General features: G+C 55.2%; 1 protein-coding gene across 2 annotated transcripts in view; it reads right to left on the bottom strand.

Moving 5' to 3' along the window:
• Positions 1 to 1,602: 1,602 nt before the first annotated feature.
• Positions 1,603 to 25,484, bottom strand: part of RASSF5 (Ras association domain family member 5) — a 31,494-nt gene continuing 7,612 nt past the window's right edge. Inside the window, exons 2-6 of one of the 2 annotated variants that reach the window (XM_086476507.1) lie at positions 22,200 to 22,318; positions 5,330 to 5,443; positions 3,485 to 3,782; positions 2,983 to 3,098; positions 1,603 to 1,778 (exon numbers count right to left, since the gene is read on the bottom strand). In XM_086476507.1, coding sequence (XP_086332633.1) covers positions 1,626 to 1,778; positions 2,983 to 3,098; positions 3,485 to 3,782; positions 5,330 to 5,443; positions 22,200 to 22,318 — 800 coding nt within the window. In that variant the 3' untranslated portion in view covers positions 1,603 to 1,625. Of the gene's footprint in view, positions 1,779 to 2,982; positions 3,099 to 3,484; positions 3,783 to 5,329; positions 5,444 to 17,407; positions 17,528 to 22,199; positions 22,319 to 25,484 lie in introns of those variants that run through there. The other variant, XM_086476508.1, reaches the window with a different exon arrangement.

Consider the following 25,484-nt stretch of genomic DNA (forward strand, 5'->3'; position numbering starts at 1 on the left):
TCCAAGGGACACTTGGTGGTCGAGTCAGTATGAAACCCTTCCGCGTGCCCCACCCGGACCCAGCTGGGCTGAACGTTCCCTTTGCTCTGGGATTGTAAACGGAGGGGAGACTGACCCTGGCTGCGGGCAGCGTGCTCGCTACGAAGCGCCGAGAGCAAACACGGGGACCATCCTCTCTCAGACTGGCACCCCTGGCGCCTGCCCTGCCCTTCAGCGACCATCGCGTGGCCTCAGCAGGACCGGGGCCTCTGGCTGGAGCCACGGCAGGAAGGACGCTCCAGCTCGAGGATTTTTGATGAAGGATGCGCAGCGCCTGCGGCAGAGACGGCGGTAACCCTGAGAGAGGGAGAGAGGGACTTGCTGTCCTCTCCTAGCTCCGCAGAGAGAGCAAAACCTGGTAACCTCCCTGGACGTGCAGGCAGAGAGCACCGGTTGCGAGTGGGGAGGGAGGGAGGGAGGGAGGGAGGGAGCACACAGCACGTACAGAGCGGGACAGGGAGGGAGAGGGTGGGGTGTTGCGGACAGGAGTGGTGGGAAAGCAGGGGAAGGCGGGTTAGCAGGAGGAAACAGTATGAGAGAGTGGTGGGTGGAAAGCATCTGAGGCTCTAACGGTTCCCTTACTCTTCCTGGTGCTAAGTCTTTCCCACAGGGGCAGCCTGTGCTCTTGGTGCCACCTCCACACCCTGGCCCTGGTTGGAGCTCCTCTCCCTCGGTGCCAGACCTGTTGATAGCTCAAAACCAGTTTGGTTTGTGAACGGGGATTTGAGTTTTCCTGGGTTAGTCTGTTGTATTGCTAAACGTTCAATATCGAACCACTGGCCTATGCCCTGACCATCGTCTTTACACTTTTCAAACAGTTCCTTAAAGCACAGGTCCCAATTCCTGCAGAGGAGAAAACCGGTAAAACACTGGCCCATTTAGCTAAGCATCAGGGGTATCTGCTTTAATTCACATCTGTTTTCAAAACTGGGAGTTAAATAGAATCAAAATGGATGACTTTTCCTGGAATTAATATTACCAAGTTTCAGTAATACTTACTAGCAGACTGTTTGGGTGTTGCAGCTGCCTTGGTGTCACAACTTTACATTTCCCTGGCTATCTTAGCCCTGAACAAGTCCATCTGGCGTTGGTTACAGCTGCAACACCCTCCGCTTTATCTGCTGCTTCCTGTGCTCTACTTAGGAAACGAGAGCTCGGCCACGTGGGCGATGAGCCGCAGCACCTCCGAAACAAGAACGAGCAGGTTGCTGGGAGGAGTGGGAACAGCAAGTGTTACCCTGCTCAAAACATTAGCCAGTAGATGTTCCTGTTGGGTTTAACACTGAGCGTTTTCCACGAAGCTTCTCCATCTGATGGTACAGCTGAAAAGCAAACCAGCAGCTGTGTTTGGTTTGGTGATGGGCAGGGTTTTAAAACAGCCTCCTGTCCTTTCACTGGCTCTGGTCCTGGGAGAAGAGGTTTCAGAAGAAGAAAATGCAGTATGTTCATTTTTATGGGTGCTGCGAGCCAGTCCTTAATGGAAGGATGAAGAAGGAGAGTGACTACTATAAGGTGTCCTGAGAAGTGTCTTTTAATTTTAAAAATACTATCTAGCTTAGTCTGATGCCCAGTGCCTCCTGAAGGGGTTATCCAGGCTTGCCTCTGGCTTCTTTCAAGGTCTGTTGCAGTCTCTGTTTAAATCTCTCGTATTTCCTTTGCACTTGCTGGATTTTGTCCTTTTCTTCTTTGTCCAATATCATCAAGAAGTTCTGTAGCTCTGGGATGGAGAACGCGTCCCACTGCAGAAACAGAGGGAAAGTAAGCAAACACCGTTCACCTTACTGCTTTTGCAGGGTTTTTACCCACCAACCCCCCCCTCCCTGAATCTGTGAAAAGGAACAATAAAAGACATTTAAACATGTATCCGATCTCCAGGTAGCTTAATCTCACAGCATCATGTTGTGGGAGAGACAGGATAAAGGGCTACAGCATGAAGGACTAGCCCAGCCCTGAGCCCCTGAGACTGTAGGTTTGATAGAAACCATCTTTACTCCGGGGAATTAAAGCTCCCACTGCAAGAGATGTCACAGCTCCCTCAGGAACTGGAATACACACGGGAGTAATTCATGTAGCATTCACCTGCGCTTCTCGTTACGAAGGGCGAGCGAGGGCCCAGCCAGCACCGCTACGCAGCCAGAGCCAATTCTCTTTATTTTATTGAAAATTCTCAAAACTTTGAGCTCTTGGCCTGGGGTGCCAGCAGCCAGGCTGCTCCGGCTGTCCCCTGCGACGGTGTCGGCCAAGGAACAGGCTGATGACTGCGACCACCTAATAAATACTGCCTCGTGCCTGCTCGGCGCTGCCACGGGCAGCCGGCGTTCCTGCGGCGTCCTTACCAGCCGCGGTCCTGCTCCTCCGGCACGGCACGGCCGGAACCAACCCGCGGCGCTGAGCCGCTCCCGGCGCGGGAGGCAGAATCCCGCCGGATGCAGCAGCTCCCAACGTTTGCCTTCGCCGTGGTGGGGAGCGTGATTGCAAGAAAAAACTGACTGTGAATTTATTACCTGAGCGTCCCTGGCTTCTACTTAAATTAGTAGATTACTTATAACCGTGTTTAGCTAATCTAATTATTGGGGATTAACTCTGGGGTGGTGTTGCTTGGTTCTGTAAACAGATTACGTGTTGGCCATCAAAACTGGCCTCAGCATTTTCACAGCTCAAATTTAAATTTTTTTAAAATCCGCACAATTCAGGAGCAATAAAGGACCAAAACGTTTTTTTAAGTGAGGTACAAGCAATCCAGTCAGCGGGTAATTGAAGTCTGGAGAAAAGCTGGTATGACGCTCAGCATTTTAGAGGGCAAACCCAGCCCCACTGGGGGGGAACAGCCTTGCTCGCGTGGCACCGCTTCACCCCTGCTGCCTCAGCTCTGCAGCGCTGCCACGTGCTCCGCAACGCCGCTAACGTTGATGGGAAAACCCAGAGGAAGAGTCACCAACGTACCTCAACTTCCCCTGTTTCGTTTTCCTTCAGCACGAAGCTGAGCACATCTGTGTCGGGGCCCGCCAGCAGCCGGAGGTACAGGGGGTACTCGGTGAGAGGGAGCTTCTGGAAGAGCACTGCAAGGGGACAACAGACGTCCACAGTGAGATCTTGGCTGCCAGAGCAGAGGAGAGCTCAGGAGGTCAACTGGAGCACGCAAAAGCGGTTCGTGCTGCTCAGGATCGTAGTGGAAGTAGCTGAGTCTCTAACACAGACCCGTAGCGATCTCTGTTAGGTCTTGGGTGGCTTCAGCCCCCTCTGAAACCCAGTGATCGCCCATTAACTTAAGCAGCATCACCTCTGGCAGTGGCCAGGCCATTTATTCATCTGACATTTAGGCACTGCCTGCCTGACACACCGCCGACTCCCAGGAGAACGCTTTGGGTGTACTTCCACCGCCCGATACAGTAAGCAAAACTGACCAGCCGCAGGAGAGCTGGCGGGCCCGAGGGCGTGAACTCACCTTGCCCATCTTTCCGCATCTCCTTGAAAAGTGCAAACTTCTGAGGGTTATCCACCACCATGAATTTCTTCAGGAGCCCCTGGATCACCTCGCTCACCGTGGTTGTGCTGCTGATGTGGAGCTGCTTGATGGCATCCAGCGGCAAGTAGAAGGAGGTTCTCTTGTCCGTCATGTCGGCCAGGTTCACCTCCTTGAGGGCATCGTAGATGGACTGCGGCCGGATCCCTGCCGGTACCGTCACGGGGCGGCGCAGTTTCAAATGCACTTTAATGAAACCCGTGTACGTCCCGTCGTCGTTCTAAAGTGAAGGAGAGGGGGGTCAGGCTGCAGGGAGCCTTTCCAGTCCTTTCCCTGCCTACGAGGGGCTTTCTGGTCTACAGCGCTGCAGCCTGCGGGGTGACTGCAGGACTTTCCGCCCCTCGGTACTGCTAGGAGTTTGCGGGTCTCTTATTAATCATGTAAAGAGTAACCCGTAATTTTGGGTTAGTCAATATTGATTTTCTCCTGTTCTTTCCACTCAGTAATGACTCATCCTTTCCTCACGTCTGCACGATCTTGTCTTATTTACAACCGACACTGATACAAGTCAGTTATGGAAACCATTACATGTAATTTCTAGTGGTGCTTAAGCGAGGATGTGAAACCTCTGGGAAGGTCTCTACCCTCACATTCAGCAGGATCTCCCAACCTTATTCCTCACGTTCTATTCCCCGCTTATGGGATTCTCACATCTCCGTGTAATAAATCACCATTCAAGATCAGCCTGTCTCAGGACAGGTCCCTTACCCTACCCTCAGCTCTGCAAAAATGCAGAAATCAAGAGAAAAGCCTGGCTCTGTGCACTCCCTCCATGGGTGCCAGGCAGAACAAAGCCAAGGGATCCACCGCAGGTGCCTGTGGTCCCCCCCGAAGGGCCACCACCAGTGGCTGAGCCCAGTCGAGCCCCAGGACTGTATTTTTGCTAAGCTTCAAGCAAAGTAACTCAAGAGTAAACATTTGGGTCCCGAATGACTCCTATAAGTCAAGGGGTGATAAAAATCAATGGGTGAGACCTTCCAGCAGAAGTTGCTGTGCAGCCTTCACAAAGGAAATTGTTGTAAGATCCACTATTTTAAATAAATTTCAGGTTTATTTTCAGATGTTAGCAAGCACCAGGGAGTTATGTACCTGCTGTTCTTGGGAGTTCTACAGTTTAATTATTTCACTCTTTAAGAAGCTTTTTCCCCCCTCTCCGTAAGATCCTGTGAAGTTTACACCTTTGCGGTATTCCCGTTCCTAAAAGAGGTTCTTTCCTTTTCTTCTCACCACACACCATCAAGGCTTCACTTACAGGTGGTGATAAGCAGGTCTGCAATCAAAGCTTCAAATTATAACGCATCCACTGTGGTTCTTAGACCTCTGCTTAAGCAAGCCTGGCAGGGGAGAGGAGGAAAGCATCCCTTTCTAGAAAGGCCCGGTGTTTCTAAATCCACTTCGTGTTTCTAAATCCACTTTGCGACAGCTGCTGAACTGCAGCGTCGCAGCCCGAGTTCTACCGTGACTCATCCCCGCTAGAACAACGTGGGCTCATCTATTTGTGGCAAGTCCTTCGCAGCACAGGCTGGCCCGAGATTACTGTGCCAGCGTTCCCAGTCGAGGAGGGGCGGAGGCCGGGGAGGGCTCTCGCGAGTGTCGGTGACTAACGCTAAGGAAACCCGTGAGGGAGATGGGAGCAGCTCGACAGCCACCAGCCCTCTTGCCTTGGAGGCCCCTTCCTGCAGGCTGGCTCCGTTCACAGCCCAGAGGAACCAGCGTCGGGCTTGCTGCGCACCGGGTCAACGTACCCCATACGAGCCCCATACGTACCAGCTTCATCAGCAGGCAGTTTGTAACTTTTGCGTTGTATTTTTCAATTTTCTGCTTGATCTCCTGGACGGTCGGAGGTTCGGGTTTTTCTTCTTCTACTGTTTGTGTTACATTCTGAAATCAGAAGGGACAGGCTTTAGCTGTTTTCCGTATTGGGTCACAGTGCATCTGTTCAGCTCTACTTTTTCTTGGGAAGCGCAGGAACAAGGAGGCTGCGCAGATCCGGAGCTCACGCCAGCAGCGATGGCGCAGGTGGAGACGGTCCCTACGGCCAACAGGCTAAACGGGCAGGATGCCACGTCCCTGCCCCAGTAACAGGCAGTGGAGGGTAGCACAAAACCCACCAGTTACCAGGGGACAGAGCAGTAAAGACATCCTAGTACAAACCAGGGCAAAGAATCCAGCCTCTAAAACCCGCTTTTCAAAAAAAAAAAAAAAAAAAAAAAAGCCACCTGCACCTGCTGAGCATTTCTTTCCTTTTCGCAATGCGGTTGAAAAAAGAAAAAAATAATCACATCCTATTTCTAGCATTCATGGCTCTGCCTACCCAAGGCCAGGCATCCCCTTAAAAACCCGGGGTGCTCCTCAACCAGCTTCCAGCAGGTTCACCCAGGCAGAACCTGAAGTTAAATCTCTGCTGGCTTACTCCTCGCTGCCCTTGTCCAAAGCTTCGGGAATTATAGCTCAGAGCAGTAAAACCACACAAGCAGCAAGCCGGCTGCATGACTAATAAATCAGTCGCTGCAAACCCAGCCAAGGCATCCCAGCCCGTGTCAGAAACCGTTCGGCGTCTGCCCGTGCATGGGCTCGCTGGGAGGATGACGGCTGCTGCTTCTCGCTCAGGTTTCGGGGAATTTCCTCTTGGGAGGCAAAGCGCCAGATTTGGCGTTACCTGCAGGTCATATGTGGAAGTGTCGCTAATGAATAACGGGAAAACACGACCCCATCGTGGAGAGGCAGCTTGTGGGAGCTTCCTCAATGCAACCCAGGGTTTAGAGCGCTTAAGTAGAAAGGCAATGAATGGGTTTGCATGAAGTGCTGGAGCAAAGCCCAACACTCCCGGTAGCATGGGCTGAGCTGACTCGGGACACTGGGCACAGTCCAGGCTGGGAGGATGCTGCCGTGGGGCTGGAGTGGCTGCAAGACCTGCGCTAGAGGGGAGCGGGACCACGGTGCCCACTGCAGCCATCTAGAAGGGGACAAGTAAAGCGCTTGCTGCAGACGAGGGCCAGAGCACGCGTCTCTGGGGTACACCGGAGGAAAGCATCCAGACCGCCGCCGAGCCCTGCCTGCCCCACTGCTCCCGCCTGGCCCCCGGGAGGGGTCTCTGCCCACCCACCCTCGAAGGCAGAGAACACGTTGGGCTCGCAGCAAGGCTCGTGGGATGCCAACCGCCCTCCTCCGGGAACACGCGAGATGGGGAGAGAGCAGGAGCAGCGCTGGGGGAGCCAGGAGGGAGGCTCTGGCGAGGCACCACCAACACGCAGTTGCAGATCGCTTTCTGCAGAGCAGGTCTGCTGCAGCCTTGAGGAAGAGCCGGAGCCACGCTCCCACCTCCCATCTGCCCCGGTACCGCGGCACAGGCTGCGACGGCGCACAGACACCCTGGGAACGAAATGTCAGGATGAGACCCTCCACCATCGCGCCCAGCACGACGGCAGAGCGCCGGCACGCTCAGGCGCTGCGGGGACGCACGAACCAGCGAGGTCTTTTCCGAAAACCTGCTGGAAGGCAGGAAAGAACACGCCAGAACATACGGGCAGGGATTTTGTGTGTTCCCACCCTAAGAGTTCAAGTGCAGCCTCAGCAGCTGCAGAGCCCCTCGAGGCCCCCAGGGCCGTCCCTGGGTGCTGGTGCTTTTCCTGTGCCATGCAGGGGGGGGGGGGGGGGGAAGGAGGGGAGGGAAACCCAGAGCACAAAACTAAAGCCACCGGGCTGCAGCCATGCAGACAGGCAGCAAGTGCTTCTGGGGACACCCCCCTGCATCCCATCCCCATCCCCTGGGACTGCGACACCCAGCCCAGAACAGGTACCTGGGACAAAAGCACCCGCTCACCTTCAGCATCCATCTAGAACACTCTGTGGCAAAGTTAATGGCTCCTGCAATTGTGAGATGGAAGCGAGGACCTGTGCGACCCTGAAGCAAATCCAAATTTACAAATGAGATAAGAAAATCTATTGAAAAAAAAATTAAATGCCGGGAGCTAAACTAACCCGTGAGTTCCTTGGCTGCACAGTAAAGAGCAGCAGCAGCCGCCTTTGGGTCTCCTTGTGGGAAAGAACCTGCTGCAAGGACAGGACGGTGCCGACTGCACTGCGGGTCTCTGCGGGCAGCCTGCGGGGACACAGGGCCGAGCTCCTGCCCTGAGCACGTCCCCAGCCCAGGGACACCGATCACGTCAAACCACGGGGCCAGACGCAAACCAGCAGCAAGAACTGCAGCCTGCAGCAACACACGCTGTTCATTTCGTCGGGCAATTGCCGGGGCTCTTCTCCGGCCGCTGCCTGGCTGGCAGCAGGACACGGGGCTGGCAGTGACATGCAAGAAGCCTCGATGACTTTATTGCCACGAGACCACTGGAAACTCCCTGCGTGAGGCTCATCTCGTGCTTCAAGGTTTGACGCCGCTTTAGCCTGGGTTACCCAAAGCCCTTCAGCGGAGGGGCTTTCCAGCCCGCCAGGAGAGCAGGTCTCCTCTAAAGCCTGCAGCATCCCAAAATCCGGACCTGCTGCAAACACGCCTGTGTGTGTCTTGGACCATGCTCAGCGGGCTGGATGTCACAGCACAGCGCTCCACTGCCTTCCCATAACTTCCCCGGAGACAGGCTGTGAATACATTTCGCCAGCGCTGCCTCAAACCGCGAGCAGCGCTCCCATATTTTATGTGGGCTTGCTCAGAAGTTAGCACTAGCGGAGAGCAGGAAGCGTGAAGGGATGTGCTATCAAGGCCGGCAAGGCTCAGAACGAAAGCTGTAACCTCTAAGAAGGAAAAAAAAAGGGGGAAAAAGCAACTAAAAAAAGCAACTTTGGGAGCAAAGCGTGTCTCTTCCCAGGCAGCCCCACAGCACACAAGACAAGGATGCAGCAAGCTGTAAATAAGCCAGTATCGCCCCAGGCTACCCATGATATTTCTTTTAGGAGGAGAATCAAGCACAGGACAAACAGAGATCCTCGTTGCAATCTGGTGAGATGGCTACAGTCCCGGGACTCGAGAGCCTCCAATTAATTCAAGCAATTCCCAAGTGAGAGTTCACAATTCCTGCTTGTGACTGGCAAACAGTACGAGACCCCTTGAAACGCCGATCTGGAGCAGTAACTCAAGGGAGGAACACTGACATTGTATTACAGTCTCTGTGTTCAGTGCCTTAAGAAAATGAAAGCAAAGCTTTCCTGGGGTATTTAAGACTTGCACATAAACATCCACTTATCATAACAGCAATTTCAACTCCACAATTTGTCAAAGTCCTTCGGCACATGCTTCACTGCAATCTATTGCCTGCGATAGGTCTTACATGGCCACACACAGGTGCTGGGCTGGCGTGGGAGTCTTTAAAAATAATGCCAAGGGTAGAGGTTTTCAAAAGTAGCGCTAGGGAAAAGAAAAAAAATTTGAAAAGCCAACAGAAATAACTTCCCTTTAAGTTAAAGGAAGATGTGCACTTCAGAAACCCTCTGCTTCCTCATGCCACCCCTTTCACAGAGCTGGAGAATGGGCACAGCCGTGCTGGCACCCCCCAGGGCCAGCCCCCACCCCGACCACACAGCAAGCAAGACCCAGGAGACCCCCGGGACTGTCCCCTCCTGCGGGCCAGGGGTCTTGTCGCTGCACGGCCCAGCTGCAGCGGCGAGGGATGCTGTGCACGGACGCTACGCTTCAGCCGTGGCACAAACACAACCCAGTGCAGACCAGCATCCCTCCAGACAAGCAACCAGAGCGGCTCAGGCCGTCCCTGTCACTGCAATTTGCTCCTCTCCAGCGAGGCCTAAGACGGGAAGGACTCGACGTTTCCAGCTGAGGAAAACCGCGTGTGCCAGCGATTAAGAGCTCTCGGAGCAGCTCGGGCGCTGATGCCACCCGGTTTCCACAAAGGACGCCCGGTGCACCCAGGGCTGCAGGAGCCTGGAGCGGTGCCGGCCCCTGGGGTTTCGGCTAATTGCTTCGTGCTCGGGGGAACCTCAGTCGCTCTCGGCCAGAGGAGCGGGAAGCCTGGCTCGGGAACACGGTGCTGGTGGCACCGCGAGGCTCGCGCCGTGTCCCTGCACAACTCCATCAACAAACAGCCCCCCGGCGTCCTGCCCTCCCCACACGCTCCTGGCAGCAGATCGGACGTACCTGCGGGTCCCTCGGCTTGTTCGGCTCCCCGGCTTCCCCAGCGCACCCCGACCCACGGTCGTACCCCTCCAGGCGGGCCCAGGGTCAGCTGCGCCGCAGAGCTCTGCCGGGCGGCTTCCCCAGCGCTCCCACGGCAGCGGGACCCTGCTGAGGCCCCCAGAGCTGCCCTGCTTTGATCGGACTGTGCTCCCAGGAGCTGGGATCAGCCGGTGGCTGGGATACGCTGCTGTGGCAGGAGGGCAGGTTTGCCCCTCTCGGCGGCTGCTCCTGCCCCGGCAGCGCTGGGGAAGGCAGGAGGCGGCTCAGTTCCCACCTGTGTGAAGGTTTTCCCAAACCGCTGCCTTCCTCTGCCCATCCCGCGGCTTCTCCGTGCTCAGACCCTAGTCTGGGAAAATGTATTAGGAAAGAAACGCTGCCCGTAATTTATTTAATTTAGCACACCTATGTGTTTTGACCAACCCAAACGTAAGCCAAAGCATCCACAGACCCCAGGATCCCACTGCCCACAGGAGCTCAGCCAGCGCGGCCAACCCCCGAGAGCAGCGCAGCACCTCCGCCGTGCCGAGCCTTCGGCTGCGGCTGGAACAGTGAAACCCAGACATCGGGGCTGCCCCAGGGAAATGGGATTCCAGCCCTTGGCCGTCACAACTCGGACAATTTACACGATCACGCGGGCACAGCTATGGGTAACAGGTTGTTCTCTCCCCTTCCCTGTGCAACTGTAATTGAAAAAGAAATCCTGCATGATGACAATTTGACAAATAACAGGTTTTAACAGCCACATTGTGTTCTCTTAGGGTCATTTTATAGGTGATCTTCTACACAGTGTGGAATTAATTTGCTTTTATTAAGCTCCCAGTGTCAGTGACAGATGGTTTAACTGTTTCCACTGCAACATCCCTGGCAGTGCTCAAGGCCAGGCTGGATGGAGCCTTGAACAACCTGGTCTAGTGGGAGGTGTCCCTGCCATGGCAGGGGGGTTGGAACTGGATGATCTCGGAGGTCCCTCCCAACCCAAACCATTCTCTGATTCTACGCACACAATTTAAGGTGTGCAGAGAGCAACCAACCCGCGCTGGAAAACAAAACCAGCGACCTTGCACGGGGCTCGCGGCTCTGCCAGCAGCTGCGACCTGGCCGTGGATTTAAAGACGTGTCTCCGAAGCAGCAGGTCGTGTGTATGGCATAGAGCAGCGTGGGACTCCCAAAGCCCCTTGTCCCTTAGATGTCAGCTGTGGTGCAAAAACCAAAGCAGAAGTTACCACTTCCACAGTGCTAAGGTCTAAGTGGGCTCGAAACGTAGCTAGGCTTTAAAAGGGAAACTGCAACGTGTTACGAGAGTCAGCTGGACCCATACTGCGACAAAACACGGCCAGCATTGCAAACAGGCTCCGCGCTTCCTACCCCAGGGACAGCACGGAGCAATCCTACCACACCAGCCTCCGCCAGCTCACCTTCCTCACACACCCTCGGACTCGAGAGACTGAAAGTTTTAATAATCTCTTTCTACGCAACAATCCCACCGTGGGGCTGACGAGCACAGCACACACGACAGTGCCCAGATAAGACCCCAGGGACGTGCCCTGTCCGTGGCCGAGCGGCGAGGCCACTGGTGCAGAGCTAAGGCACCCGTCCCGCGGGAGCCAGCGCGGTGCCGTCCCAGCTCTAGCAGCTGTTTTAGGGCCGGGGAGCCCCGTGGGACCATAAAGGGCACTTGGAGCTCCAAGGGCTCAGCCCTTCACCTCTTCATGCCACTCCTGGCAGCGATGCTCAGGCAGAGCTATGCCGCAAGCCCCAGCAGTGACCACACCGTCCCCCGCAACCCCCTGCGCACCCCATGGCTGGAGACTCAGCTTTGCTGTCGTACAGACCAAAACCCGCCTGCAAGCAGGACCCGAACCAGCCCAGCAGCACCAGCACCATGGCGGGGGGGAGCCCTGGGAAGAGAAGTGCTGCTCCCTCCGCCACGTACGATTAGATCAGTTACTTCTTGCTCGTCACAAATCTACCCGGACCTCTGGTTTTGCAAAGTTTCTGGTGCAGAATATGCAATTCCGACTGAAGGAAGAAAAACAGAAGCTATTAACCATAAACCGTTGCTACATTTCCTGTTGTACCGGGACAGGATGAAACAAGCTGTTAACAAAACAACAGCTCGGTAACTCTGCCTGTGCCTAAACCCTGGCAGTCACTGCTGGACCTGCGGCTCTCCCGGCTGGAACCGGGGGAAGCGCGATGGCAGCCCTCCCCGGGGATGGCCTGGCCGTGCGGCAGCACACCACGACGTCTGCGCGCCAGCCCGCAACACCAGCACGTTCCCATCGCCTCCATCGTGCCGGCCTCGCGTGCAACTGGAAGGAAAGCGATGGCGAGACTGGAGCTGCCGGGAGGCTTCTGCTCCTGCCCTGCTGAAAACCTGACGCACAACATTGCGTGGCCACGGGTGCCAGAGGTTAACCACCGCTGTCAGCTCGCTGGCGTCGCTTAAATTCAGCGGGTGAGGGGTTTACCACCCCCTGTGAAACTGCCATAAAATAACTCGCAGCCTACAACAGCCCGGGGCACCCGCAGCAGCACAGAGCCGTGAACGTGCCTGTGTCCTGCCCATCGCAGCCTGCGGCAAACGGGCTCCCCTTCCACGACCTACATTATTTCTCAATTCTAAGAAACCTCAATTGTAAGGAAGGACTTGAGCCTCATCTGGCACTTGGGGCTAATGCTCGGCAGGACAAAGGCTGCCCACAACAAGCGCCCCGGGAAGGGGCGGGCGGCCGCGACGCACAATGCCCATCGCCCGGGGCTTGGGCGGCCGCGGTCCCAGTAAGTTGGCCACAGCGGCCTCCTCTTTGCAATCCACCACTCACCTAATGAGCCGTGAGCTTGTGACCGGCTTTTACAAGGTAAAAAACCCATAGGCCATCATGATTACAGTGACATACTCTCAAAAAAACAGTGATTCTGAGCCAAGAAAGGCCACAATGAAGCCTCCGTGACAGATTTTTCTATTTATCAGTTTGCAACGATGCCAGGAGAGGCACGCTCCCCGTCCGGCTGCAGAGCATCCTTCCTACAGCCTCTCACCTTGCAGAAGTCAACCCCCAACTTAAAATCCTTTTTAAAGCAAGCAAAGGCAGCAGCTCTGCACCACCCCAGACCTCTCTGCTGGCAATAACAGCTCTAGGTGGGACCTGGGAGCTCCCCGATGCAGATGGGATGGTGCCCTCTCCCCACAGCTCCCCGTCCCACCAGAGCCCCAGCCGGCACCAAGGAGCCAGCCCGTGGTTACAGCTTGGATGCCCAGCTCGGGAGGTGGCAGACTGGCAGCTCATGAACTGTGGCCTTGCTTAAAACCAGCCACGGAAAGGCACCGTGGGTAGAAAGGCTGAGTGTGCACTTCCAGGGAACACTCCTTGGAGCAAGGGCCGCTTCCCAGCAGCCACAAACCAGCCTCAGAGACACTATCCCTGTCCCCTCGCTCCCAGCCAGCTTTCCTCACCAGCTATTTAGTTAATGAGTTTGAACAGCAGAACGGTGGAGATGGATTTGGCCCAACACCACCACATTCTTGGCAACTACTGTCTCATCTAGAGGCAGGAGTGGCCAAGCCCTCCCTGGTGTGCTCGGGCACAGGTCCATCAGCATTTACCTCAGCAACGCTGTGACAATTTGCATTCCTAAAAACGCAGCCCAAGCTCTCCCTTTGGCTCCTATGTTCAGATTGCAAGAGTATTTCCAAGACCTCTTCTGAAGGGATTTTATGCCTCAGGGCATCAATCCTCAGTTCTTCTGCTTATTAAAGAAAGATCTGTCTTAAAAAAAAAAAAAAAAAAAATCAGAAAACAAAGCCCAGAGAAGCGTGTCCGAGTGCTGCTGGCCAGGGAGCCATAGTTCAGAGGAGCATCACCAGCTCACACCCTGTGACCACTCTCACGCCGCAGCACAGAGGACAGGAGAGAAACGTCAACACTTCAAATTTGAGCCAGAAACCTGAGAACCTGCAGCTCAGAACTGTAAATCCAGCTGCTGCAGGGAGCTGGGGGGCAGCGGGGCTGGGGCAGCACCGCACAGCCCGGTCACCGTCACCGGAGAGCTGGGACAGCTCTGCTCTTGCACAGCTCTCCATCACTGCCAAACACCCAGTGCCTCCCCCTTTGCCGCACCCTCCCACGATTCACAGCACTATATGGGGAAAGGATTGACCGCTCAGGCAGGGACAGGCAGCAGGGAGAAATCATACAACAGATTTGGGGAAAAAAAACAAACCCCAAACCAAACCCCACCCAAAGTATTTCACTCCCTTTGAGAAATTTAAATTAAATGCTGTGGTTTACTTTGGGGTTCAGAGGAAAAGGCAAAAGATAGGAGAGCAGTGCATCTCTAGAGAAGGGGAGAATCGTTGCTGCATTTCAGAGAGGTTAGAGGCAAGTGAAGATGGGCTCAGTGTTTTGATTGCCATGGAGATTTCACTTAGAAACCGCTTTTCCTGCCACATCCCTGCTCAGCAGCGAGAGCTGAGCAAGTCCTCCCAGGGAGCTCCATCTCAGGGGGGTCTGGGCCAGGCAGGACCCCACGGGTGCACAACCACAGCACCGTCTGTGTGCACAGAGACCAGCCTGGCGAGACCCCAGCCTGGATCAGAGGAACCTGCTGATCCCCAGGAGCAGACATTTGGGAACCGACCGCAGCCTCGCAGGGCCAGCAGAGGGATGCACCTCCAGGGACGTAGCCCCCCATTGCAGGCACCACCACGTGCTGCCACTGTGGAGGGCTCGAAGAGAGGGAGAAAACAGACATGGGGCCAAAACCACCGCTGTGGTGTCCTCCGACTCCCCTTGCCCAAGCTCACGTAACTCGCCGCCAGCCGCCCCCTCCAGAGCCCCCTCCCGCACAGCACGTCCCACCACAGCGGTCTCTGCTCTGAGCCCCAGAGCCACCAGCACCTGGTAGCACAGCACCACCACCCGTGCACCCCACCACAGACACCTCCACCATGTCACAGCTTCCCTCTTCTTCAGCAGAGAAGGCTTTTGCCTGCTGGGTTGCCCCAGCTCATGTGGGTCAGGGATCCTTAACCCAGGCGCTGGTCGCATCACCTCCATCCCTGGATCCCACCCCAGGTGACACGACCTTCTGTCCTCCTTCTGTTTTCTATTCTTGCACAGGAACTTGCCCCTTTCTCCTCTAAGCCATCTCTCCCAGCAGCCACTGAGGGAGGACTCAAAGAGCAATTTTGCAGAGTTTTAAGCAATCACGCTTAGGGCAGAAGCCACTGAAGCCATTCAGCTGGAGAGTCACGAAAATGCCAAGTAATAGATTGCCGGGGGTGAGGTCACGTTTGAGATCTAAAACGGTCCTTTGCTAATGAAGAGTGATTGCACTGATGGGTCTGAAAATAAAAAGGAATGACAAAATTCCTAGAAAGAGGCTCTTCAGACTAATACAATTATTTCAATCAGAAAAATCATTTCCTTAATCATAGTGATCAAATTCCGCTCTATTTTTTTCAAATGGCGGGAGGCCTGTGTGTCCCCTCCTACCCCCCCCCCCAACACATTTCCTCTACAGAGATGGTTTCTGAGGTCTTTCAAGACATGCATCCCTAAGTTATCCATATTTAGCTTATTTCTGCCCAGGGCAGGGGATGCCCAGGGGCTGGGGGCTGCAGCACTGACCACACTGCGCATCCTGGGCTCGGGAATCATTCCTGGGCATCAAAGGATGGACAAGTGCTGCCTTTCCCAAACACACCCGGTACGTTAACTCACTTTTGGGTCCAAGCTGATGTTTGCTGCCCGTGGCCAGGAGCAGGTACCATACTTGGTGGTGAAAAGCACTGCTGCTGCCACATGCAGCCCTTGCAGCGGTGGAAATGTTCCACGTTCAGTAACATCGCTCGAGAGAAGGTGCCAAGTGAAAAAAAGGGAGGACAGGGAGCGAAGCAAAACCCAAGGGAGATGTCCACCTTGGGGCTGTGCCTGTCCCTTGTCCCTCTGCTTTGCTCCGCAGGCACACGCACTCCTTGCCTCCCTCCATCCGCTGTCCAGCCCAGCCTCACCTGACCACCACCACCTCCTCCTCCTCTTCCTCCTCCCCACCGTGCTCTGGTGCCAGCTCCATCCAGAGCCGAGGTCCAGCCTCATGCTCCTGCAGGACCTGCACCACCACCAACCCCCCAGCATGCCATGAACCCCCCAAAACCTCCTTCCACCAAGGCCTGGGGATGGTTTCCACCTCCAGATGGAGAAATGCGAGGATCCACCTCCGCACACAGACCCATTATGCAACATCATTTGCTTAAGCAGCAAATTTCGCGTGTGTGTGGTTTTTTTTCGTGCACAGGAACCATTTCCTCCCCATAACACCAAACCCCCGAAAGGCTCCATCTTCTCCAGCAGCCGCGAGGTCTGTCGCCCACACCAGCCACATCCAGGCGAGGAGCCGGGTGAAAAGGGGCTGGAGCAGCCCCCGACCCCTCTGTGAGGGCGAGCTCCCGAGCACGAACACGACCAGGCTGATTTCGAAAGGTAGCCGAGGATCTGCAGTGCCCTGGCTCGAAAAGAACAGCATCAAACCGGCGCGGGGTGCAGCGCCTATCGCACCAACACCCTGATCTTTTACATCTCCTACACAAATGAATCATCAAATGACATTTAAAAACCAGCAGTACGTGTCGGTTAATCATAGCGAGAGGGAGCTGCTGGCTAACAGGGAATAGCCCGTGTTAAACCCAAGGGAGCATTTCTTCAAGGATATTAAAATAAAATTGCCAGTTGATTGAAACTCTCCCCCAGAGCAACACCCGTGTCGTCGCCCCCCGCCCGAGGAGAACAGCCAGGTCGCCGCCAGAGCCCTCTGGACCCCACGCTGCAGAAAGCTGAACCCCAAAGCACCCCCTGAGCACTGCAGCTCAGCAGAGCCCGAACAGGAGCGCGGCGGTGCTGAGGGTTTACAGGGGAATTTCTAAGTGAAAAAGCTGCTCCCCGGGTCAGATCTCATCTCGCAGCACCGCCGGGCTCTTGTTCCTGAGCGAAACCCCCACTTCCGCAGCAGCGCCTTCTCCTTTTATGCTCAGTTCTGGTTGGGGCCCCAAAGTTTATGATGGGGATGTTGATTTTTTTTTTTTAAAAAAAACACAAACCTAAAGCAGCCTTGTCAATGTTACTGATACAGGAATCTCATCCCGGGGTGAAACGCTGCCCAGCCAAGCGCTTTCTTCTTCTCCAAGGCAGGTACACATGCACCCAAGCACCCAGAAAAGGATCAGATTCACCGCTGTGTTAATAAGTTCACAGATTAATTTAGTCCTGTAACTTTCCCATCTCCCTATCCACTTCACAGGTGCAATTTTCACGAGGCCAAACCACAGGTCGCTGGCTGGGAGCCTGACCCATGGATGGCAGCTGGCAGGGTTGCTGCCTGCCCCCCCCCCCCCCCCCCCCCCCCCCAAGCTCAAAACGCACATTTGGAGCTGACTTCTCCCTGGGGAAGGGGCCAACCCGGCATGCAAAAGGTTGAGACACGGCTGAGAAAAATCTGCAGCAGTGCAGGCCCCCTGCACAGGAGCAGGGAGCCTGCAAGAGGCAGAGCGAGCCCTCCTCCCCACCAGCAGCTCTGCCCTGCAAGCTAATTTTGGCAGCACCTGCAGCCAAACGTGCAGGAACACCGACATCTCCCCTCACCTCGCCGGCAAACCCCCCCACCTCCCGCCCAGCACAGCCCTTCTCACTAGTTTTTTCAGCTGTTACCTTGGCAGGGACCCTGTTCGGTGTGCTCCGGAAGAAAGAGGTTTTTGCCGTGAAAAAGCAATCCTCGAGGTCTTCATCCAAGCTACAGTACCCGCTGCTCATGCTGCTGCCGATGGTCATCGAAACCCAGCAGAGGCGAGAGGCCGAGCGCGCACGGGGCTCGCCGGGGGGCTCGGGGGGCTGGTGACCATCGGTGGTCCCCGCTCTGGCTCCTGCACCAGCAGCGAGCCCGCTCTCACATCCTCAGCTCGCCGGCGCTTATCTGCAATAGCTCCTTCTGCTCATCCTCCCGAGCCAGCGGAGCTATTTCTCTTTAACAGGCAGCCGTGCCGGGTAACCCTTCCCTCTCCTCCTCCACCCGCCTCCCTGCGCAGCGGCGCTGGGGCAGCATGGAAGGGGCAGAGCTGCGAGTTTGCTCCCGCTCTTGGCGCCCAGCTTCGCTCGCCGCCCGCCGCCTGGTCCCCCGGGCGCCCGCGCAGCATCGCCTCCCCTTCCTGCGCTCGCCTCGCACCGCGCAGCCCTCACACTTCCTCTTGCGAAATTTCTCACCCCGCTTGCACGCCAGGGCCGAGGTGCTGGGCTTGGCCCTGGGTACCCCTCACCCTGGCACCTCCTCTGCTACCCAAACTGCAGCGCCGTGGCAGGCTGGCTTCTGGCTCCTTCCCTGCCAGCGCATCCCCGAGAGCTGCGGCGCATCTGCTCGTCTTGGGGATGCAAGCCCAGGCTGGACCAAGCCTGGCCGCGCTGCCGAAAGGTGGCATGGAAGCGGGGAGGCTGGCAAGGACGTGGCCTCGGACTCTCCCCAGAGGTGCCAGGAGCCCCCGGTCATCACGCTCCGGGAGGCAGTGGGTGCTCCTCCGCTCCGCAGCTAATTTTAGAGCGGTGGGAGCGATTTCAGCAGCACCGGCACCCGGCTGAGGCAGCTTCGATTGCGATCCAGGAAAACGCCACGGAGCCTCGGGGTCCCGTTTGCAAGAAGCACTCGCTCCAGACCGATTAAAATGCTGTGCTGGCCTCAGAAAGAGCCTCAGAGTGACAGCATCATCGCTGCTCTCCTCGCCCCCCGCAGCCCTGTGGAAACCCAGCCTGGCACAGACCCATCCACAGAGCTGCCTCCTCTGTGCCCCTCTCCCCTGGCCCCTCCAGAGCTGTCACCATCCCACTAATACCCTGCGTTTGACCCAGCAGCTTGTAAAGCAGCCGTGACCTCCCTCCTTGGTGAAGATCACAGGTATTTCTGGAGCCAGGCAGGGGAAGGGCTCCGCTCCCGGCTACAACCCTCCCTCCGCAGGGGCTGCCATGAGGGGCTGTGCATCCATCGGGGACGCGGCACAGCCCGGCACAGGCTCTCCCCACCCACCTGGAAACCGGCGTGTATTCAGGGGCAGGTTGAGGGGGCTAAAGACAAGCCTGACACTCCGTGTGAAAACCAACTGTGCCCAGGCAGTGCGGTGTTAATGCTCATGCTGACAATGCTCCACCATAGCTCAGAAAAGGAAGAGGGAACAAGGCCCGAGTGTATCGTGTCCCTGAATGAACACATCCTATGCACACGCTTCAGAATCTTCACACGAGACCTCGCCAGCCCATCCAAGAAAGAATAAAGAACTCCAAGAGGTACCATGAGGGGCAGGGCAGACTAGAGGTACAGGAAGGTTTCCGTGCCTGGGGTCAGCCTGGATCTGGAAAGGAAGGACTAGAGAGAACCTAGATGTGATGGAGAGCTACAAAACGGCAGGAGAACTCTTAATTCCTTCGTGTCCTTTTCGAGGCACAACTCTCCCCATCGCTAAGTGCTATTTTTACGCCAGGCCAGCGAGCACGGCGAGCTGGCAGGCAGCAGCTTTGGTTCTACTCCCCAGCGTGACTATCGGCAGTAGGACCACCAGCAAACCACTCCTGTAAACTGGAGCTATCACTTGCTCCTTCAGGTCACGGGGCTCCTTTGATGGGTCCACAAGGGCTCCAAGATCCTCACACAAACCACCATCCACGCGCAAAAGCCTTTTCCCCTCTTGACAGGTTGCAGATGGTGTTTCGTACCCTTCCATCCGTACCTGTTAAGGACTTAAATCACTACAAGGCTTCGACAGCTCTGTACCCCACAGCCAGCAGGATCCCGTGAACACAACCCGGGATGCCATAGCGGGAGGACGCAACATCTGCATCTCCAAGAGGAAGGCAAGAATCCAAGTGGCATATTCACAGAGCGACTGGTAACAGTGCAAGTAAACAAGCTATCCTCTCAGCAGCACGCGTGCTCCTGCAGTGGCACGAACCCCCCCAGCTTCACGAGGCTATATTTAGAAGAGAAAGAGGCTTAAACAGAGCGTGTGCAACACGAGCAGAAAGTGAGCGTTGGGCCGATGAACGGCACAGGCGTCGAGTCTTCACCCCAGCCTCAGCCTGGAGCGTTTCGCAGGGGGAACAGGGTGCAGCCAGCTTTGCAACGACCCTGGCGAAGCTGGATGCACTCCCACTGCATTGCTCCGCAGCCTTCTCCAAGCAGCCCTCGCTTTTCCAGTGTGGCCCACCTGCTTGGGAGATCAGCTCCGTAAAAGAACCACCGAGCGAAAAAAACCAAGTAATTTTGACCCGTTGGTTCAGCAGCAGCCCCAGTTAATGGTTACCTGCACAACAGCCCCCAGAGAACCCACCCACCAGTGACCCGCACCAGCTCGCAGGTGGAAAGCGCGCCACCAGCTCTGCCAAAACCAGGGGCCAAACTCCTGGTGCTGCTGAGACCAGCCGAGGCTTTTGTCAGCTTCACCGGAGTCTCGATTTCACCCAGGGAGGCTAATCTGGGACCCAAATGTAATGCACTCTTAAGTACTTTGCCGGATCAAAGCCCAAATTATTAATGCCTGGTATTACATGGTAACAGTACTTAACTCTGTGATATTAAAGTAGCTATTTCCCTGATGCTTCTAGTTTCCTTACAATGGATAATACTATTTAACGACCTCCGACTACACCAGCTCTTAATTTAAGTTTCTGGAGTTTTCAACGTGCAATCCCCTTTCCCCACCTCCCGCAGTGTATTCAGGCACCCTATTAGTCTCTTTCTGGAATACTGTTTTCCCTTCATCCTTCTTTTGAGCAGCACAACCTGCTTGGCCAACAGAAAGGCACCAGGAACGTGGCTGTGTACTCAGCTTTACGGGCTCAGATCAAGTAAACTTGATGATGATTTTTCCCTGATTATCCATTATCCACAAACTCCAAGAATGGAGCTTTATTGCAGTGATTTACCCTCATTCACCCTCAAAACAGCCCCCACACCCCCCACCTCCAGCCTTGCAGCCTTTCCCAGCACAGGTAACAGCGCTCTGCTGTGCAGAGGGTTCAGAGGTGCGATCCCCGACCAGGACCTCGGGACGGGTTTATGGATTTCTGTTTGCCGCTGTAATTGGAGAGACTTGCTCCCTCGGCACAAAACACCCCCCCTCTTCCCGGGATCACACCAGAGACGCGTCAGAGTGATGAATTGCCACGAAGCGCAGGCTCCGTGTTTATTATTAGGACCATCAATAACCCCCGGCTGGTGTTATCACCCCGAAGAAGAAACAAGACTCTCTAATTTTCCTAAACCTCAAGCATTTCTCATGCTGCTGAGGGAAGCCCAACATCATCCAAGGGAGATGTAAACCCACACAAACCTGGCTTCACGCCCTTACGCAAATACCTCAAGGCTCAGTGGAGAATCCATTCAGAGTCCCTTTGTAATGCACAACTTAGATGACAAATCCCATCTCACTTCAGGTTCCCTCCTGACCATGCTCACCTGAGCAGCAGTCGCCCAGCCACGTGCTGGCGAGGCCGAGCTCGGCAGACCTTGCACAGCAAAGCACAGACAACAACGAAACCCCACCGCTGGCTCCTCGCACGCCCAACAGAAACCCCAGCTCTCCTTTGGAAACGTCCATTTCCAGTTTTGCCCGAGTGCCTCAAGGTCCTCCGCAAGGAGGGATACACGTGCACGGTCCTAATGAAGGAGAGAACACCGTCTGGAAAAAGCATGTGGCGGCTGACAAGGCTCTGTGCAAGTCAAGTCCACTTCAGGCAGGTTTCTAAGCTTCCAGCACTGAGTATCTTACATCTCAACCCGCCTCGCATCGCACAGTCTCACCGCACCCTGTCGCACGCAGACACCCACGCCGGCTCGCAAGCCGCTGCCGGCATCACACCAAGGGACCCTCGGGGGGGGATTAAGCTGGGGATTAAGCAAACAGCTAAACCTTCCGGAGTAGCCCTAGGGATTACCGCACATCCCTAATACAGATTGAAGAGTCTCGATCCCTCAGGATGACTGCAACTCTTAAAACAAGGCTATTAAGGTGGAGCTTCTCGCGGAATCCATGCTCGTGCTCTGCAGACACGCAGGAGAAATGCACCTTTGCTGCTGGGATGCAACTGAACGCCGGTATCGACCCTCCCTCGCAGGCACCTGGACACGGCCACACCGCTCCTCTCCAGGCCTGGCCGACAGCAGCACTTTAAACACGACAAAGCTCCACACACGTGTTTTTACGGCGAGGGGGACGCCCACGCGCACGACCTCCATCACGCCAGATGGCACCCGCCCGGGCAGGGCACAGGGGCAAGACGTACACGTACAACGGGCAACTCGCTGTGAGCCCAACGTGGGTCTGCGGGACCGATGGGCTGACACCTCTGACAGAGACCTCCCTGCTGCTAAACCCTTCGGGAGCAAGAAATCAGGTCTCTGAAGGAGACGCCAGCGGTCACCACGAGGCTGTGAACCCCCCGCGGAGCCCCCTCCCCGGCGTACCTGGCTGCAGGGTGGCAGGAGGGTGCTCTCGGGCGAGAGCTGGCTCTGGCACTGGCTCGGCCGGCGGCAGTCGAGCTGGATGAGGCTGCGGCACTCCTGGTGGCACGTGTATCTGCAGTCTGCGCGGGGGAGAAACGAGAAAGTGAGGCACCGAGACCCGCTGCCTGCTGTCAAGGAGGGGCAGGGGAACCTTGGGAAGGGACCGCGCTCCTGCCGGAGGGCAGATCGATGCTCATGGGCACCGGCACAGCCAGAGCTGCCAGCCAGGCACACTCCTGCAGGCGGGGAGAGGTACCAGAATACCTCTTCCAGAGCAAAAATTGCTCCCACACCCTCTCTCCAGGGAAACCCGTGTTTCTTGCTGCGGCACAGGCAGTGTCCCTGCCTTGCGTCCTGCTGCCCTTCCCCTGATCTACTGGCATGCTAGTATACAAGTAAAGAATATGCTCGAGTCCCACCAAACCACGAAGGACACCAGTCCCCAGCTACATTCCTTGGAGACGTTGCCTGCGCAGCGCCTGCAGCAAAACCTTGGCCGCTTCACGAGGAAAGGATGCTTCGTCTCCCAACATCAGGAGGGAAAAAACATGTTTGCATCAGACAGAAGTCAAAACTATTTAAGGTCACTAAATACGAACGCTTCAAGTGCCAAGTTACACTGACTGAGGCATGGATCTACTATCAGATTGCCAAAAAGCCACCGCTGGAGAGGGCACGGACACATCCTCGGCCGCAGCAAAGGCTGTGACCTCCCGTCCCCAGCACACACGCTGCCCAGGCGCAGTAAGGCATTCTCGTAGCGTGTTTTCTTTGGATGCTGACCCGTCCCATAAGACATTAACTAGTTCAAGGTAGAAATTGCCCAGACGACTCTGCAGAGCTCAGGTTTAACATCTTCAGGCACAGGGTCCCGCTCGCCCACGGCTGCTGGGCAGCAGCATTCGGCACAGCCAGCTCCATCTACCAGACCCAACAGTTATTGCATATTCATGGATACGGCTGCCTGAGCCCTTTCCCTCAAAGCCCTGACATCTCCATACCCTCCCGACTGCAGCAAACAACCTCCTTCCGCTTTAATGGCCCTTCTGATCCTTTTAATTTTTAACTGTTGTACAAACAGCATTAAATTTACTTTTTACACTACCTAAAAATTCCAGAGCGGTCACTGACCTGAAAAAAAAAAAAACATCCTAAAACCAAGGCAAGAGAGTTCACTCCACAGGAGACAGACTGAGCGCCCGTCCCTGCACCAGCCCTGCCACCCAGCTCCAAGCTGGCGAGCTGGTATTTTAAATACCCTTTTTTTATTCTTTTCTTTTTCTTTTTTTTTTTTTTTTTTTTTCTTTAGCATTTGGGTCATTGGTTTTTAATATCTGGGGCTTGCAGGAAAGCAAAGGAATATCCCATGTTTGCTCTGATTTCTGCTCAGCTCTGCTCACACATGGGAATGCCCAAGAATGAATGAGAGGAGCTGGGAGCTGGTGCCTGAGGGGGGAAAACATCAATCTCCAGGGGAAACAGGGAAATCATTTATCATTTAACATTCATCTGGCACGAGCTGTCTATCATTCCCCTGTTCCAAGTCAGTTGTCTCAAGTAAGCCTGGGGGAAAGCAGGGAGGCTTGCCTTTTTTTTTTTTTAATTAGAGATAAGCTGCGCAGTTACATGGTAATTTAATGCATGACCTTTTGAGCAACTGGAACAGCCTTTTAACGGGGGACATTCGCCAAGTCTTTGCTGGAGGTGCCAATTCGAGGATGCTCCAGTGGCAGGTTCACCTGAGCATCTGGCACCAGCCAGGAGTCCCTTCTGCCTGTTTGGTCCAGGAGTTTCACATTTGGGCAGCTGCCTCCTGCTCCCCCGGCCCGCAGCCTGCCGGGGCGGGAAGGCTCGAGCATCTTGGGCGAAGGAGGCGCGTGGTAGGAGGTCTGAAACACGTAACACGGGCCACAGACACTACAGCTCCCAATCGCACCTCCGGATTGGGCCCATTACGGCCAGGAATTTCTTTATGGGATTTAAGTATGACACCTCCTTAGTCACCACCACCCATTAACAGACCTAATCACTCAGTATCCGGCAGGGAGCACTAATTTTAGAAAGCCAGCACAGCTTTGGGAAGCAGCCACGTGACAGGTTTGCCAAGAGAGGCAGGATGCCTCCACTTAGGCTTGAAGATAATTTCCATTCAAGCCAAACAAAGCAACACTTGGAAATGCAGTTTCTTTAAAAAAAAAAAAAAAAAAAGTCAGATTGCGATGCTGTGAAAAACTTTGGTGGCTGAAAGGAATTTCCCTTTCTCCATAGATAAAGTTTCTCCACGGGGATAAAGCTGGATAGTCTAAACCAGTCCGATACAGATGCCCATCCAGATGCCTAAATATAGGACCACAGCCATCCTGCCCACCCCCAGCCAACCACTCCCACCTCCTGGATCTCGCAGGTGCTACGGGGCATTTCCATCTGACCCCCATGCAAGCTCCAGACCGGCAGGTTAGGGAGACAAAAGGAGAAGGCGCAGGTCTGTGGCCAGATCTCGGCCCCAGCAACGACGGAGGCTCCAAGAACGTGACCCCAGCCAGGCTTCCACCTAAAGAAAAACCTCCCGCAACCCCAAAGCGACACTGCACGGCAGATCGGATACGATTGACCCCAGAATTAGGACGGAAAGGGTTTAATGCGTTCCAACACCTCCCCTGTGATGCTCTTACAACGCCGATTTCTGGCCAAAGTTTGTTGTTCCTGCAGTGGTGCTGGGTGCTGCTCTGCCCCGGCGCTGGCTGCCCCCCCCACCACAGAGCTACACGGATGGGACTGCAGGGGAGTGTTGTTGAGAGGGCACGCTTCAAACAAGCTACAAAAAAAAACCCTTGTGTGATGTCAAAATGATTCATGAAGCTGCAGGAATGACCTTAAAGCTCCAGTTCCTGGTTTATTAAGGAACCTGCTGTTCATTTAAAAAAGAAAAAAAAACAAACAAACAAACAAACCAACAAACAAAAAAATAAAAATCAGAAATGCTCCCAATATCAGCAAAGTTAAGGAAAATCTTTGAAGCGTGACCCAGCTGCCATGGGAAGGCACAGAGCCAGCCGAGAAAGCAAACCAAAAGTTTTTTCAAAACATGAGTTTTGAAAGTGACGGGAGACCCCGCAGGTGTTGGAGCACTGGAAGCGGAGCGTGTTGAAGAAAGGAGATTCCTTCCCTTCACCTTCGATCTCTGGCACCCCTGGGCCGGCTGGCAGACGTTCTGAACTCCTCCTGCGTGCCAGGTTTGGTTTTCCA

Source organism: Leptosomus discolor, chromosome 21, assembly GCF_034619465.1.
Source record: "Leptosomus discolor isolate bLepDis1 chromosome 21, bLepDis1.hap2, whole genome shotgun sequence".
NCBI lineage: Eukaryota > Metazoa > Chordata > Aves > Leptosomiformes > Leptosomidae > Leptosomus > Leptosomus discolor.